The 18,717-nt window shown below is 37.9% G+C and overlaps 1 protein-coding gene across 1 annotated transcript in view; it reads right to left on the minus strand.

The window, feature by feature from the left end:
* The window catches only part of LOC150079436 (corepressor of RBPJ and splicing regulator), a 123,626-nt gene that overhangs the window by 91,180 nt on the left and 13,729 nt on the right, over positions 1 to 18,717 (minus strand). Inside the window, exon 2 of the mRNA XM_090383068.1 lies at positions 17,643 to 17,737. Within this exon, the coding sequence (XP_090239194.1) occupies positions 17,643 to 17,737 (95 nt within the window). The remainder of the gene's footprint in view (positions 1 to 17,642; positions 17,738 to 18,717) is intronic.

Below are 18,717 nucleotides of genomic sequence, written 5' to 3' on the forward strand. Positions count from 1 at the left end.
CTATCAATGATGCAGTTAAGTACATCACAGAAAATATTGTCCAAGCAGCTGCGAATACTGTTCCAAAAACATTTGCCCGGTTTCCACCATTTCCCAAACCCTGGTGGAATTCACAATGCACAGCAGCAAAAAAGGCTCAAAACAAAGCGTGGGGGACATTCCGCCGATATCCTACCATGACCAACCTTATAGCCTTTAAACGTGCACGAGCCAAAGCACGCTACATCCGTCGTCAGAGTCAAAAGGAATCGTGGATCCGTTTTACATCATCTATTAACCAGTCTACCAACTCTAAGGTAGTCTGGGATAAAATCCGGAAAATGAAGGGAAAATACACAGCGCACCCCTCATCGGTCCTTGAATATAATGGATGTACTATTGCAGACTTTACTGCAATAGCGAATGCTCTTGGGGAAACTTTTTCTAACATCTCCGCAACATCATCTTACTCCCCAGAGTTTCTGGTCCTAAAGCGCAACGCTGAAAAACAGGCCCTTAAATTCACATCGAAGGGATCCCACCCATACAATGGGCCATTTAATATCCATGAGCTGAAAACAGCACTCGCCCGTACAAAGGCTACCGCTGTTGGACCAGATAACATCCATTATGAAATGATCAAACATCTTTCACCAGAATCCATGGACCGTCTGCTCCTCCTGTACAACAGAATCTTCCTCGAGGAGCACTTTCCGGAAACCTGGCGCAAGGCAACTATTCTTGCTTTTGCTAAGCCAGGAAAGGATCCTAAATATCCAAAAAACTATCGTCCTATTACTCTGACCAGCTGTCTGTGCAAAATATTGGAGAGAATGGTCAATGCTCGGCTCTTATGGTATTTAGAGTCGAATGACCTTCTCTCCCGCTTTCAGTGCGGCTTCCGAAGAAATAGGTCCACATTGGACCACTTAGTTAGACTGGAAACATCTATCCGAGATGCTTTCCTAAAAAGAGAACATTTGGTGTCGGTGTTCTTTGACATGGAAAAAGCGTACGACACAACTTGGAGAATTTGGTATTTTAAGAGACCTATACAATCTCGGTCTGAGAGGCCACCTTCCCATTTTTATTAAAAATTTTTTATCCTGCCGTTATTTCCAAGTTCGTGTAGGATCCTCCCTTTCGCGGCCTTTTTGCCAAGAGGAGGGGGTACCACAAGGATCTGTCTTAAGTGTTACGCTTTTTGGCATTAAAATAAATTCTATTTCAGAACAACTTCCTCCAACTGTAAACAGTGCACTCTATGTCGATGACTTCAGCATATTCTCTCAATCATGCAATATGAGGGTTATTGAGAGACAACTGCAACAAGCTATTGACCGTGTTAACATCTGGGCCACGGCCAGTGGTTTCAGGTTCTCACCGGAGAAGACCGTTTGCGTCCATTTTTGTCGCAAACGTAACCTCCACCCTGAGCCTGAATTACGACTTGGACAAAGCACCATCCCAGTCGTATCAGAGGCAAAATTCCTGGGACTCATTTTTGACAATAAGTTGACATTTGTTCAACACATTCGTCAGCTACGTACGAAGTGTACGAGAGGGCTTAACATCCTCCGCTCTCTCTCTTCTACCTCTTGGGGTGCAGACCGATGCACTCTACTACGTCTGTACCGTGCACTTGTACGCTCAAAATTAGATTATGGGTCTCAGGTGTATGCATCTGCCAGAAATAGTGCCGTTCGTTGGCTTGACCCCATCCATCACCAAGCCATTCGTATCGCTACTGGTGCATTCCGAACATCACCTGTCCAAAGTCTGTATGTCGAAGCAAATGAACCATCGTTGTCGCTTCGACGAATGCAGTTGTCTCTACAATATGCCTTCAAGCTGAAGTCCCTGCCGGACCATCCCACGTGGACATCCGTTTTCGAGCCACGATGGGAAAATCTTTATAACACACGGCGGACCGCCAATCGCCCATTCGGCATTCGTGTTCAAGAGCTACTCAATGAGCTTAACATCTCGGTAGACAAGGTCGCTCGATCACCAAAGGAGCCCCTTCCACCCTGGCATGCACAAACACCAGCATGTGACTTCTCGCTCAAACTTGCGACGAAGTCTAATACTCCAGCCTCTGTCTACCTTCAGCTCTATTCACAACACCGTGCAGAACATTCTGACTTCTTGCCAGTTTACACAGACGGCTCGAAGTCAGAATCGTATGTGGGATCTGCTGCTGTCTTTCCAAATAATACCGTATCAGAGCAGATACCCCTTGACTGCAGCATTTACACTGCAGAGCTGCATGCCATAGAGTTAGCTCTAGATCACATAAGAAAACACCGTTACCAACGGAGTATTATATATGGCGACTCAATGAGTGCACTACAGGCTTTATCAGTGATGTCACACACTAATCATCCAACCCTGTCCCGAATCCAGCAGATAATATACAGCCTCTTTGTAAGTGGATTCGATATCCGATTCTGCTGGATCCCCAGTCACATCGGGATTAGAGGAAATGATTTGGCTGACACTGCAGCCAAATCGGCAGCCCTGACGGATAATCTTGACCTGTTAGTCCCCTATACAGACTACAGGCAAGTGATCCGTAGTAACCTACAATCTCAGTGGCAAGATTCGTGGCATCGACTGATTACTACAAACAAACTATGTCGAATTAAGCCTATGATCCATCCATGGCGGTCCAGCTTACGCAGGGATCGCAAAGAGGAAGTTGTTCTTGCTCGGCTCCGCATAGGACACTGTCATCTAACACACTCCTTTTTGCTGAGGGCTGATGACCCTCCTATGTGCGAGCAGTGCGACACCATTTTATCCATCAAACATATTTTATGTGACTGTACCAATTTTAGAAATGCTCGTTATACCGCTTTTAACCATCTGACTGAGCCATATACACTCAGTCAGATTTTATCCGACAATGACCATGTGTCTGCTATTTTTAGTTTCCTAAAAACAGTAAACCTTTTTACTCGTATTTAAAAAAAAAAAAAAAAAAAAAATCTTATTATTTTAAGGTTTACTATTGTTACTCGTTTACAGATATTTGTCTTTTACAGTTTACAATTGTTTTTATACTCTGACTTAGTGACCTAATTCATTAGGTCACTGAATGTTTTACTAATTTTGTTGACAAAGTTTTGGCGCATTATAGCCTAAGTTGCTGATGCGCCAATAAAACTCAACTAACTAACTAACTAACTAACTGGGGATGGGGTTTTAAAGGGAACTGGGTTTGAATACCCAGTTCAGATCGGCAAATGCTGTTTTGTTTTGATTTCAGTAGGATGGTCAAACTGCTCATCCTGCTCCGGGAGTAGGATATGTTTGCAGACAGTGGGGAGTGGGAGAGACAGACATTTGCTTCATTCATAATCTGCATTTTCACTCTACTTGCATTCTATTTTTATACTTTTTTCTTATATTTTATATATATTATTATTATTTTTTTCCCTGTTAGATTATATGTTTCAAAAATGATGGTCAATAATTTAAAGGTGAAAAGTACAAACTAAAATAAGCAAAAAAGTCCCAGTGAACATCAGGCCGCAAATGAACCGTTTTTGAGATAATGCACATTTTCTGTTAAGATCTGCCACTGACTATGGGAACACTAGTTTAGCAAAAAGCTGTGAATCCTTTGCTAAGGGTGGTTTTATTAAACATAAGATAATACATTTTTAATTTTTTGTTTCAACGCCACAGGATTTTACAGATGTTACATGTTAAAGGATGTTACAAAAGGTGTTCAAAATGCTGTCCTTGCATCCGTATGCAGCTTTGTAGTCTTCCCTGCATTGAGTTGCAAATCCTCTCAGGCATTCCTGGGTCATTTCTGATTTGCTGAAAGGCTCCTTCAACCCCACACTGCAATTCCTCAACTGTGTTAATGTCAGAAGTGTACACCAAGCTTTTTACATGACCCTAGATACAAAAATCCATAGATTTTAAGTCTGGTGATCTGGGAGGCTACATTACAGGCCCACCTTTACCTATCCACCTGACAGCACCAGTGGTTTCCTTCTAGTTAGATACTGAGTCAACTCGAGCAAAATGTGCTGGTGCACCATCATGTATAAACCACATGTTCTGGCATTGCTGAAGTGGAACATTATCATCATCATCAAAGAGATCTGGAAGAACATTCTGCAGGAACTGAAGGTACAGCTCTCCTGTTAGCCTGTTTGACAGAAAGTGTGGTCCAGTTAGACGGTCTCCTAGTAGTCCTAGGAGACTACTAAGAGATATTAGGTTACAGCAGCATACTCTTTGCTGCTGTAACCTCTTTCCATGTTGACTATCCTTTGACAAGTACTAATATGCCTGCTACGTCTCAGAGCATTGAAAGAGGGGGGAAAGGAAGAGAATGAGCATAACCTAACCTAAACAAACAAGTCAGTGGTGGATCCCAACTAGAAATGTTAATATCTCGAAAACAACTCACTTAAGGACCCATGTTTACCGGGCTTCTTTTTTTTGCATATTGTAGTCCGTACAGTTCACCTTTAAATTATTGACCATCACTTTTGAAGCACCCTGTATATATTTATATATTTTTATTTTTTTTTTTCACTCACTCATTCATCTTCTTTTTTCTCACACACCAGGGGGGGGGACGCAATGGTGTGTAAGTAAATTTAATACTAATGCATAATAGTTAAATAAGTAAGAATATAATTGATTGAAACTTAACTGTAACATTTATGGTTTGTGTTCTTTTTCTCATCACACAGTTACACTCATTCATCCTTCTGGCATTCATTTCATTTGTTCGACTCATGCTTTCTGCACTGCACTGCACTGCACTCTCTCGGCACATTCTTCAGTTGTGGTGCAGGCTTAGCTGCAAGTTTTTTGCAGGCCAGTGGAGAATGCAATGATAGTGTTTGTGTTAGTAAATGTTTGTTAGTACAGTATATATAAAGTAATATAACTTATTTTTAACTTTGCATTTTTTCGGCCAATTTCATTTGCTCTTCCACTCAATTCACATTCACCATAACACTCATTCACTCTCTCTTTCCCTCATGCTGGGTCACTCTTTCTTTCACCAAAACTGATATTTATTCCCTTTTTCCATAATTCCTAATTCACTCAGTGCCCAGCAATGAATAGGTAAAATGGGAGGTGTTTTTTTTTTTTTTTTTTGGCTGATGCCGTATAAGCTTGCTTTCTTGCATCATTTTCCATTGCTAATGCTAACCTTTTCTGGATTCCCTTTTCTGGCCACACAGCTCCAGCTGGTTGAGATGCTAAGGGTTTTGTAATTATTAATGACCACACACAGCTTGTTAATTTGCCTACCAGAACAGCAGACAATCCTAACCACACTGTCAACACTCATGATATTTTTCTCGCAAATACCCTTTTAAGTACCCAGTCGAAGTGAAAGTTATCTAAGCATCTCAGATCACAACTTGGTAATGGTCTCTTCTCCAATGGAGCTTTTTCTCATGGCCATTTTGAGCTGTGTTGTTTGGAATTATAAGGATGCAAAATGGGATGATCTGCGAAATTTCTATTCTTTTTTTTGGTTGTCTTACTTTTTTAAATCATCTGATGTTAATGTTTGTTCAGATTTTGTCAACGAAATTATTCTTGCAGGGTTGAAATCCTTTATTTTACACTCCCCTTGATCTCATGCTTTATCTAACATTGGTTTTTAAATAAATGTGCTAAGGCTGATCAAAATAAAACTGTTGCATATTGTAATTGGCTTTACATCCAATTCTCTAAGTTCATTTTCTGTATACACAAAAGCTTTTAACAACTGTAAACCAGTTATTAATCAGTCCAAACCTGAATTTGAACAGGCAAAGAGTAGAAAACTTGCTTGTCCTAATGGTAGTTCAGCATTCTTGTTTCTTGCCAAAGGTATTGGCAGCAACTTTTGCCCATCTGTATTCCCACCTATGTTAAAACCTAATGGTTCTATTGCCACCTCAGCTAAAGATAAAGCCACCTTGCTGGCATACTACTTTTCTTCTAACCCTAAGTACACACTAACTAACCCTAGTTTAAATCTTTTATATTCTTTCTTATTTAGCTTAATTATTAAGCATTACTATTTAAATTACATTACACACCATTTCATCCCCCCTGGTGTGTGAGAAAGAGATGGATGAGTGAGTGAGAAAAAAAAAATATATATATATATAACCTAACAGGGGAAAAAAATATATATTATACTATAAGAGAAAAGTATAAAAATAGAATGCAAGTAGACTGAGAATGCGGATTATGAATGAAGTAAATGTGTGGCCCCTAACCCCCCCCCTCGCCTGTTGGGTTCCCCACTGCCAGCTAACATATCCCACCCCTGGTGAGGGATAGGCAGTTTGACCTTCCTACCGGATTCGGTAAGACATGGACCTGACAACCATCACCGACATAGACATACTGCAGCTTTGTTGCCAACACACCATTTGGCAATCTGAACTGGGTACTCTAACCCAATTCCCTTTAAAATCCCATCCCCAGGCAGGGGAGGGAGGAGACGGGTCTCTGTCTCCTCCCCTCCCTACCCCCATACTTTGCCTGGTGGGGATCATCCCCACTGACCTCTTTGGGGACCCCTATCCTTCTACTCGTTTCCCCCCAGTCTCCCCCCCACTCTAACTAAACTAACCGAGTATGTCCCTAACAATGCCGCCAAAGAAGTTGTATCAAGTACAATCAACGTCTAAAAATTCAACTGCTTTCTCGTAAACCCTCTTTCAGCCTTTCCAAATTCTAGTGTTCATCCCCCCCCCCCCTGTTATATATATATAGGTCTTGCCACTGAAATCCTTGGAAAATAGGTGGGGGAGCCTGCCAGAGTACTTAAATAATCTACTGTGTGTCTGACCTGCCTCGTGGTAAAGTGTGAGCAATGGTGGGTCCCAATGGCTATATGGTCAGAGAAACAATAGAACATAACACTACACAACAAACCACTCCCCACACACTTTTTAAATCTCTGGCCTCTCTGTCACTTACAAAGAATACAATGCGGAGATGGGGGAAACCCCTGGTGCCGTCAGACAACTAACACACTTTTGCTTTTAACTCTTGTATTGACGACCTGTAGACCACCTCCTACCATTCCTAGTACATTCTGCTCAACGCCTCCTGTGGCCTTCCATCAAAAGGATGTCAGAAGAATTTTGAACAATCTCGATGTCAAGAAAGCTCCAGCTCCTGATAATGCTTCTTCTTGGTTTCAAAATCTGTGCTCCTGAGCTTATTCTTGTTTTTTGTTGCCTTTTAACATTTTCTTATTCTCCTGATGCTTGGAAATTTGCTATTACCTAAAAAAAGGGTCTCAAATCCCTTGCATCCAATTATTGTCCTACTGCATTTTCCTTTACTCTTTCTAAAGTATTGGAGAAATTCATTAACTGATAACTCCTAAACTACCCCGAAACCTTCCATATGGTCAATAATCACCATTATGGATTCCATCAGTGTTGATCCATTGGTGATATACTGGCCTTATATTACCCATCTATGGACATATTCAATAGAAATGTTTGGTGAAACTCAAGCAGTTGCTCTTGATATTTCTAAGGCTTTTGATCAAGTTCAGCATAAAGGTATTCTCAACAAGATTCTATCTTATGGACTGCCAACTGTTTTTTGCAATTGGGTATCCAGATTCCTCTCTGACTGCTCTCTGCCAATGCTGCTGTTGTTCACCAAGGTTCAGTTCTTTCTCCCACTCTTTTCCTCTTGTGTATTAATGCTCTTCTTCCACTGACTGGAAATCCCATCCATAGTTTCTGCTGATGATTGCGCATCGTGTTCCACTATTCAGTTTCAGAAACTTTGCCCTGCACAAGCAGCTTCACCTTCTCGATTATCCACCATTAATTCTTTAAATACTGATCACCAGGTAATTCTCCAATGGGGCAAAGATAACTTAGTTAATTTTAATATCCTCCTAAAACTCAGTCGTGTCTTATAGCTTGTAAAAAGGAGTCTACATCTCCTATACTTATCTTTGATGACACTAAGATTTCAATTTCTAGACATATCTCTATTAGAGATTATCTTGACTTGTAATCTTTCTTGGCATAAGCACATCACAACTATTGCTTTCTATGAATCTCAAAAAAACTGGGTTTTCTCTTTTCCTCTTGGCATTGTTTTTATTCTAAGCAACCACTCACTCAGTACAAATTGCAAATCTGATTCACCATGGAATATTGTTCCCACATCTGGGGTGGTGCACTAAAAACCTCTCTCAGGCTTCTAGACTACATTTTAAAGAGAACAGTCAGATTAATTAATGATGCATCTATTACAAAGTCTTTCCACTCTGTCTCATAGGAGGCACTCTGTTTCTGCTGCATTCCTCTTCTACAGATACTTCCACGGGCACTGTTCTTCTGGACTGGCTTCCATAATTCCCATTCTCTCTTTCAAACCAGTCTGAACATGTCTTGCAACTAGTCAACATCAATTTACTGTCCATCCAACGTCAAACTCACAGAATCAACTTTTCTTTTTCCTCATTTATTCCTTCAACTTCAGCTTTCTGAATACCCTTCCTTTATGTGAGCGGTTCCCAACCGGTGGTTTGCGAACCCCCAGAGGTTCGCGAAAGTGTTCCAGACGGTTTGCACTAAAATTTCTATAATGACGTCTGCTCAGATCTACATAGGTATATTATTGTAAACTACAAAATATAATTAATAAAGTAAAATCAAATTAAATAAAAAGTAAAGAACTTCCAAAGAAAGCAACCACATCTCCCACAATTCCTTATAATTAGGTTACTATCTTACAGTATATCATGTTAAATCAATATGTTTTCCATACAAATTTTTTTTTTTGATTCTCAAGGACCATTGGTACAGGTACTTTTTTTTTTTAGAATCTACAGTACTTAATACTGTACATGGGTTGAATGTTGAAAAGTTGAAAGAAGATACTTGTTGACATTAGACTTGAATTTCTGTTGATTGTAATTTTCAGGAAATACATAAGGAAGGTTGTTCCAGAAAACGGAAATTGAAGGAATAAATGAGGAAGAAGAAAAGTTGGTTCTGTGAGTTTGAACCTGGACAGTAAAAGGATGTTGACTGGTTGCAGCACGTGTTAGGATTACTTTGAAAGAGAGAGGGGGAATTATAGAAGCCAATCCAGAACAGTGCCCGTGGAAGTATCTATACAAAGGTCTATGAGACAGAGAGTGGAGAGACTCTATTAGAGATGAGACTGTTGCATGGTAGCACAGTGGTATTGTCACCATCCTCCCAACACTGGGTAGAAAAGGCCCAGGTTCAAATCCATCGATGAAGCGAGGAATTTTAATGGGCTTTTTTCACTCCGTGGCTGAGTTAGTCAGTTTCAGACACAATAAATATATGGGTAGATGTAATCATTTATGGGTGACCCTAATATCATAATTTTTTTTTTTTTTTTTTTTGTTAGAGATGAGACATTAATTAATTTTCTCCAACTGCCCTCTTTTGAATGGAATCTCTAAGACTGAGAGAAGTTTTGGGGGCACGGCCCCAGATCTGGTAACAATATTACATGATAGGCCGGATTTATGATTTCTACAGAGTCAACAACAGTTTGGAAGAAAAGTAACACCAAAAGAAAAAGAGAAAACCAAGCTTTTTAGATGCAGAGGAAGCAATATTTGTAATGTGCTTTATGCCAGGAGAGATTAGAAGTCAGGGTAATCCCCAAGATCTTGCCTAGAAATCAGAACATCATTGAAGATAAACATAGGAACAGAAGAATCCTTTTTGCAAGATATAAGACAGGACTGAATTTTAGAAGAACTGAAATTAAGTTATCTTTGCTCCACTGGAGATCAGCATTTAAGGAAATGGTAGAGGATATTTGAGAAGTTGAAGCTGTTTGAGCAGGGAAAGCTTTCTCAAACTGGAAGGTGGAATGCAATGTGCTATCATCAGCAAAAATATGAATAGGATTTCTGGTCAATGAAAGGTCATTAATATACATGAGGAAAAGAGTGGGAGAAAGAACTGAATCTTGGGGAACAGCAGCATTTGTGGAGAAGTAAGAAGACAGAGAGCCATCTACCATCACCCTCAGTGAGCGATCAGAGAGAAAACGGGATAACCAATTACAAAAAACATATGGCAAACCATAAGATGGAAGCTTGTTTAGAAGACCTTTATGCCAAACATGATCGAAAGCCTTTGAGATGTCAAGAGCAACTGCTTGCGTTTCACAGAACTTTTCCATTGAATTTGTCCATAAATGGGTAACACGAGCCAGAATATCACCAGTGGATCGACACTGACACAATCCATACTGGCGATTGTTGATCAGACGGAATGTTTCTAGATAGTTTAAGAGTTGGCAGTTAATTGATTTCTCCATTACTTTATAGAAAAAGTAGAAGTAATTGCAATGGGACAATAATTGGATGGGAGGGATTTGTCACCCTTTTTAGGAACTGGCTGGATATTGAGCAAATTTCCAAGCAGAAGGAAAAACACCTTTGGAATAAGAAAGTGAAAAAAGGCGGCAAAGAATAGAAGTAAGGTCAGGAGCTCAGGTTTCAAGAACAAGTGGAGAAATAGCATCAGGACCTGGAGCTTTCTTAGTCATCAGATTCATCAAACTCCTTCTGACATCCTTTTGAACGAAGACCACAAGAGACAATGAATGGAGTGGTTTGAGGTGATTTACCAAGATCATCAATACATGAGTTGGAAGAAAAATAAGATGCCAGCAGGTCAGCTTTATCTTTGGCTGATGTGGCAATAGAACCATCTGGTTTTTGAGAGAAGTGGGAACAGAGATGGGCAAAAATTGCAGCCAATAGTTTTGGCAAGAGACCAGAATGGTCGGCTCCCACTGGACAAGAAGCAAGTTTTCTACTCTTAGCCTGTTCGGAATCTAGTTTGGACTGATTAATAACTGCTTTACAAAGTATAAATGATACTTAATAATAATAAAAATTATTATTATGCTATGTCGCTTAAAAAAACGTAGTACTGGAAATATTTTGTAATAAAAATCTGGAAATATTATACGATTTCAGAGAATATAGGCTCAGTGGTTTGCTTTAAAAATATTATGTTGAAAGGGGTTTGCGAGTCAAAAAAGGTTGGGAACCGCTGCTTTACGTGTATTTCCCGAAAATTAAAATCTACAGAAATTCAAGTCTATTGTGGGGAGTGGTGTTGTGGTTCTTATATGACCAGATATCTCTGTAAATGACCAGACTGTTTTCCTTTGTCAAATCTACTTTAGATGGATGGCCTGTGTAGTGAGAGATGACTTGCAGTAAAGGGAAAGATGATGCTCTGTGACAAAAATATCTCTTTATAGGCATTCTGAATGAGCAATAAATTGTGAATGCCTCATTATGAGTTACTTTGCTCTATATCTTTTAATCTGAAAATTATGGAATGGAAATATGGCATGTGGGAACAGTTTCTTGAACCCTCTGGATAACTGGCATCAATACAATTATTATCTTGAATAATAGTGAAAATCTAAGCACTTTCTGAATAACAGTGAAAACCTGAGCACTACACAGAGTGAAATTTGTCTTTTCTATAAGAAAAACAGATAATGCTCAGATATTTCGTGGTACTTGGTACAACTTCTTCAGTGACTGGATTGCCATCTTTATTATAGCGAATGTGTGTGAAGTGGAAGTAACTTAAGGACAGCAATTCAATTCCTGAAGAAGTGGTACAGGAAGTAACACAATGTCTGAGAATCATCTTTGTTATTTTGTTTTTTTTTTAGGAGCATTAGAAACTAAGGCCATATTGCTCCGGGAATATGCGGTGGTCATTCTCTGACCTAGTATTAGTATTAGTAATGGCCGCATGGTGCAAGAAAGCCTATGGCTTATGCTGCACCAGCCAAAAAAAAATATCCGAACAAAACAATGATAAAAACAAAAAAAAAAAAAATAAAAATAAATAAAGAAAATAAATAGATAATAATAATTAATAAAAAAAAAGGAAATTAAACCTATCATCCTATGTGCTTCCCTTACCCGAAGGTACTATCCAGATGACCTTTGAATTTCCCCAAACTGTCGGCCTCTACCACCCATGAAGGCAACTTATTCCAGTAATTTATAACTCGCTGGCTAAAATAAAACTTCCTGCAGTCCAATCTAAACATTTCCCCCCGTAACTTGAATTTATGTCCCCTAGTTCTAGCATCATTTATAATCTTGAAAATTTCGTCCTCATTCATTTTACTGATGCCTCCCAGAGCCTTAAACACCTCAATCAAATCTCCTCTAAGGTGTCTAGTTTCCAAACTCTGCAACCCACATATTCGAAGTCTTTCTTCATAAGGACGCCCTTTTGCAGATCTCACCAGGCGAGTTACCTGTCTTTGCACCCTTTCAAGAAGCTCAATGTCTTTCTTTAGGTGCGGTCTCCATACTTGAATGCAGTATTCCAAGTGTGGTCTAACATAAGCCTTATATAATGGGATTATCACGTCCCTATCTCTACTTGCAAAAGTTCGATAGATCATCGATAACACACCATGGGCCTTTTCGTGGTACTTGGTACAACTTCTTCAGTGACTGGATTGCCATCTTCATTATAGTCAATGTGTGTGAAGTGGAAGTAACTTAAGGACAGCAATTCAATTCCTGAAGAAGTGGTACAGGAAGTAACACAATGTCTGAGAATCATCTTTGTTATTTGGTTTTTTTTTTAGGAGCATTAGCAACTAGGGCCATATTGCTCTGGGAATATGCGGTGGTCATTCCCTGACCTTTCCGCATCCTCCGTATTTGGTGGTGACGGGCTCGACCCCGGTCTAATCAAGAAGCGTGTGCTATGCACTGCTGCTCCTTCCCACCTGGCTACGGAGGTGCCCTGAGAATCATCTTTATTCCTTCAAGAAATTATTATCATTATTATTATCAATTTATTTCTCCGTTGTGGAAATACCCCTGGTACAGCCATTGGCTAGAAGGGGGTATTACATTCAAAGGTGTGAAGCAGATCCCATGAGCACGAGGTTACATAGTCCAATGGGCATTCGCCCTGAAGGTTGAAAACTTCAGGTTCAACCTTCAGGGCAAATGGGCAGATATAGTTAAAAAGGGGTGTCAAAATTATATGCAGTTTTGAGCTGAGAAGATGTCCTCTAAAGTTGCATGAGATGATACGAATCAGCAAAGACCTGCAACCAATATGCAAATTAATAACAGATTTCACTCTCAAGCTGAAGTGTGCTTAGATTTTCATTATTTTCTATTTCAATTTTACCTGTGCACTATGGTGAGAACATTTTTCAAGAGAAATATTTCTTCAAAATATATAGCCTAATTGGTGTATGCTGGAAACCATCTTTATTCCTTGTTCAGTATTAATAAAATACTAACACATTTCTATCAATGTTATGCATTAGACTATTTAATTATTTAAGGCAGGTACACAGTGAAAGAGACAAAGAAAAAGATAAATATACAGAGAGAAAGAGGCACAGAAAAAGAGAAATATAGATAGAGAAATAGACACAGAAAATGAAAGAGAGATATGTGAGACATATTATGCAGCTTTTTCAGCTTATTCAGAGACATGATATGCCACTTTTAAGTTTCTTGAAGAAAAGCATTGAAAAAGTGTATTTTTTTAAAGAAACTTAAAAGTTGCACTTTATCTCTGAATATGTTACCAAGCACATCTATCATGAGATTATAAATAAAAAATAAACCTGCAAGCATAAAAATTAATTTTTAAATTGGATGACAACAGTAATCCATGAAATTAATGGTATCATGATGAGTTATGAGATGACTGAAGAGTTAATGATGTTCTTCCTTGAACTGGAAACCCTATTAATAGTTTTGCTCATGACAATATGCAGAAAACAGAGGAGCACACTATAAATTGTTCTTAATTTATATCCATCATCACTAGCAAATTGTCACTCATGTTATTACTGATGACATTTTAATCTAAATGGCAGAAAGACAAAATAAGGGCAAAAGGCCAAAAGTAGAGGCCAATGAGGACAAAATAATGATACAATTTATATGCATGAAAAAATTACATCACAACGTTAATACAGTTAGTAACTGATAAATCTACCTTCAGATTTAGGCATTAATTTAAAAATATGGGGCCAGGATTAAACAAAAAAAAAAAAAAAAAAAAAAATCATGAGCCTACAAAAAAAAATTTATATGCTGGTATAGCAGCTACATAGCAAGTGGAATTTATAACTGTACTGTAATCTCTAACAGGAATTTTAAATAAAATAAAAAATATTTTTTGATATATTTTATGTGCCAGCACAATTAATTTATTTTTTGGTACATAATATAACAAGACAAAGGACAACAAAGAAATTTAGAGGAATTATTGAAGATTGAATTATTACTGAATTATTGAAGAGGAATTAATATGCTAACGCTGCTTCCTCCATACAAATTCATCTAAGCAGTTTTACATAATTTATTTGTGAGCCATTCCTTTTATTTATTTATTTTTATAAGAAATCCAAGCACAAGAGGTATTAGAACCTACATCACTTAGTACAGTGCATGGCATGAGAAGATGAAAGAAGATACTTGCTGACATTAGACTTTTCTGTAGATTGTAATTTTCAACAAAGTCCCTTCATACACATGAAGGGAGGTTGTTCCAGAAAACAGAAGTTGAATGAATGAATGAGGAAGAAGAAAAGTTGATTCTGTGAGTTTGAAGTTGGATAGTAAATTAATGTTGACTGGTTGCAACATGTGTTCAGGCTGGTTTGGAAGAGAGAGCAGGAATTATAGAAGCCAATTCGGAAGAAGTGCCCATAGAAGTATCTATAGAAAAGGCATGCAGCAGAAACAGAATGTCTATGAGACAGGGAGCGGAGAGACTCTGTTAGAAATGAGTCATTAATTAACCTAACTGTTTTATTTTGAATGGAATCTAGCCTGAGAGAGGTTTTGGGGGAACTCAGATGTGGGAACAATATTCCATGTTAGGGAGGATTTGCAATTTGTACAGAATGAATAGCAGTTTGAAAGAAAAGTAATGCTGAGAAAAAAAGAAAAAACCCAGTTTTTTTAGATGCAGAGGAAGCAATATTTGTAATGTGCTTATGCCAAAATAGATTAGAAGTTATGGTAATCCCTAATAGAGATATATGATCTTGCCTAGAAATCAGTGTCATCAAAGATAAGCATAGGAGCAGAAGAATCCTTTTTGCAAGATATAAGATGGGACTGAATTTTAGAAGGACTGAAGTCAACTAAGTTATCTTTGCCCCATTGGAGAATACCTGGAGATCAGCATTTAAAGAATTGGTAGTGGATATTTGAGAAGTTGAAACGGTTTGTGTAGGACAAGGTTTCTCAAACTGGAAGGGGGAATGCAATGTGCTATCATCAGCAAAACTATGGATAGGATTTCTGTTCGATGGAAGGTCAATATACAGGAGGAAAAGAGTGGGAGTAAGAACTGAACGTTGGGGAACACCAGCATTAGTGGAGAAGTTAGAAGACGGAGAAGCAGTCAGAGAGAAAACTGGATACCCAATTACAAAACACAGTTGGAAAACAATAAGATGGAAGCTTATTTAGAAGACCTTCATGCCAAACATGATCATAAGCCTTTGAAATGTCAAGAACAACTGCTTGAGTTTCACTAAACTTTTCCACTGAATTTGTTCACAGATGAGTAACATAAGACAGAATATCACCAGTGGATTGACACTGATGGAATCTATACTGGCATTCATTAATCGGATGGAAAGTTTCAAGATAGTTTAAGAGTTGGCAGTTAATTGATTTCTCCATTACTTTAGAAAGAGTAGTAGCAATAAGTGCAATGGAACGATAATTGGATGGGAGGGATGTGTCACCCTTTTTAGGAACTGGCTGAATATGAGAAAATTTCCAAGCAGAAGGGGAAAACATCTTTGGAATAAAAAAAAAGAAAAAAGGTGACACAGAACAGGAATAAGTTCAGGAGCACAGGTTTTGAGAACAAGTGGAGAAATACCATCAGGGCTTGGAGCTTTCTTAGCAGTGAGACTGTTCAAAATCCTTCTGACATCCTTTTGAAGAAAGACCACAGGAGGCATTGAATGGAGTGTACTGGGAATGGTAGGAGGTGGTGTAACAAGTTCAACAATGCATGAATTAGAAGAAAAATAAGATGCTAATAGGCCAGCTTTATCTTTGGCTGAAGTGGCAATAGCATCATCTGGTTTTGGCAGAGGTGGGAATAGAGATGGGCAAAAGTTGAGCCAATAGTTTTGGCAAGAGACCAGAATGCTCAACTAGTATTTGGACAAGAAGCAAGTTTTCTACTCTTAGCCCATTTGTAATCTAGTTTGGACTGATTAACAACTGCTTTGCAATTGCTGCAAGCTTTTGTTGTGCAGGCACAAAATAAACCTGGAAATTTGGATACAAACCAATTGTGATATGCAACATTCTTATTTTGAACAGCCTTAGCACATTTATTAGAAAACCAAGGTTTAGATAAAGGATGAGATTTTACGGTGGAGTGTGGAATAAAGGATTTCATCACTACAAGAATAATTTCGCTGACATGTTCTGAGAAAACACTGACATCAGAAGATTTAAAACAATAATCCAACCAAGGAAAAGAAGAGATCTCACAGATCATCCTATTTTGCATTCTTGTAATGACAAACAACACAGGGCTGAAAATGGCCATAAGAAAAAGCTCCATTGGAAAAGAGACCATCACCTGTATCGTATACTTAGACCATGTATTATTCCTTTTAAACACAGATTTTACTCATTTTCTAGTAGGTTTTAATTTTTTTTTTTTTTCTTATGGCTGTCCTAAAGTATTAACTGAAATTTTTTTTTATTTATATTTTGGTAAACTGCTTATTCTTCAATAGGCCCATCATTCATTCATGCAATGTAATATTTGTATCTGTGGCAATGACCATTTGAAATGATCAGCTAGTGACCAAGGAATTGGCAGGGGTTCTGGAATATGATGATTATAAAAAAAAAAAGGTAATTATCAGAGTGTAATAACTTGCAGTTAATTTTTAAGGTTCAGTAAAAGTTTGAGGATCAACTGTGCAGTTCATCATGAACTTTTTTGGATAACATATGGTATAAAAATTCTGTACACTACCATTTTATCACTTTTACAGTGTTTTATCAAATGAACAACGTGGATTTTTGTAATATAAAAAACAACAGTGAAAAATACAGAATACCACTTCATTTAAAATACTTTAAAAAATTGCATTCACATCTGCCTTCAATTTCTGTCTTTGGGATCCATTGGTTCCTCCAGTAAAAAGGGGACAGTTTTTGGCTATGAAGACTTGGGCTTATGCTCATGTTAGACACAACACTATTATCCATGAGCCAAACTAAACTGCTAATGTTGTTTTAAATAAATAGCATCACCAAAAATGTGAATCTGCTATCTGCCTAAGCAATCAAGACAGTTCAATGATGTTCTGGGGGCTTTGATATATGTTTTGGTTTTGAAACTCACCTTGACCTTTTGTTATAGCTATGTTTTAATCATTTATAAAATGATTTGGCTCCCTTTACTGTAATTTTTTATGATGGGGCATATACAATATAATATACAATATTGCATATGCAATATAATTAATATAGCTAATATATAATTATATTAATGTATAATTCATAATTCATTTATCGTAAACACTAAACTGAATTAAATGAAATACATAAATATCATTCAAACACTTACTTGTTATTATAAAGGTCCTGTTCTTTTTCGTACTGTAATCTTAAATCATCTTGCTTTTTCTTCTCATTCTCTGATCGTTGTTCTGCCATCCATGCCTATTAACATTATTTGTACATTTATAGTTAAGATAATTCTGATTATCAATGTTATTATAAGTTTAAAATGAGCACTAAATTGTTCTGAAAATTTCTTATGTTAATACACAATGTGCAAAATAGATTGAACTACAGGTATTAATAATCCATTTATTGCCAAACAAAAGATACTGAAACATATGTTAAAAGGTAATAGCAATTCCTTTTAACCAGAAATGACACTATCAATAGACTAAGAGCATGCTCTGGTACAGCCATATACAACAGCATTAGGGGAGTGTGAAATGGTGTAGTTAAATAACTAATAAAAAATAATAATCTAAAAGAGTTAATAAACACATGAAAAAACAGAATTTCAGGAACTGTAATTACTCTAGGTAGTGAAGCTCTATTTAGAGGTAAACTGATACAAATGAATAAACTAACGCAAACCATTAATTATGTGATTCCCATCCCTTCTACAGGGATGGGATACACTTAAATAGAAAGGGTGCAAGAATATTTGCTGATGCTATCGAGGCAGTGTTAGGTGGGTCGGAAAACTGCTAGCTTGGGGGGAGACAAAGACCAATAGCTTGACAGTAGCCACTGGCAGAGGTGAAAGAGATTCTTGCACTGCTTCTATTAGAATGAGCAGAAGCCTGAAAAACAAGATGCATGGTATTTCAGAGACTGCTGGGAGCCATTGCGGTACAAGTAAACACATGGGTTGTGTTAGGGTAGCTAAGAATAGAAACAGGTGCAGGTATACTTGCGTGTACACCAATGCTAGGTGTTTAGTAAATAAATTTGATGAATTTGAGGTATTGCTCAAAACATCGAAGGCAGATATTGTTGGGATATCAGAGATGTGGTGTCACACAGATATAAGTAATGCGGAACTGGAATTTGGGGAATACAATGTGTATAGAAAGGATAGACAGGACAGGAGGGGAGGAGGGGTTATGCTATTAGTTAAGAAACACAAAGTCCAAGGAAGT

Source organism: Mastigoproctus giganteus, chromosome 10 (assembly GCF_048544385.1).
Source record: "Mastigoproctus giganteus isolate SK-2022 chromosome 10, ASM4854438v1, whole genome shotgun sequence".
Classification (NCBI taxonomy): domain Eukaryota; kingdom Metazoa; phylum Arthropoda; class Arachnida; order Uropygi; family Thelyphonidae; genus Mastigoproctus; species Mastigoproctus giganteus.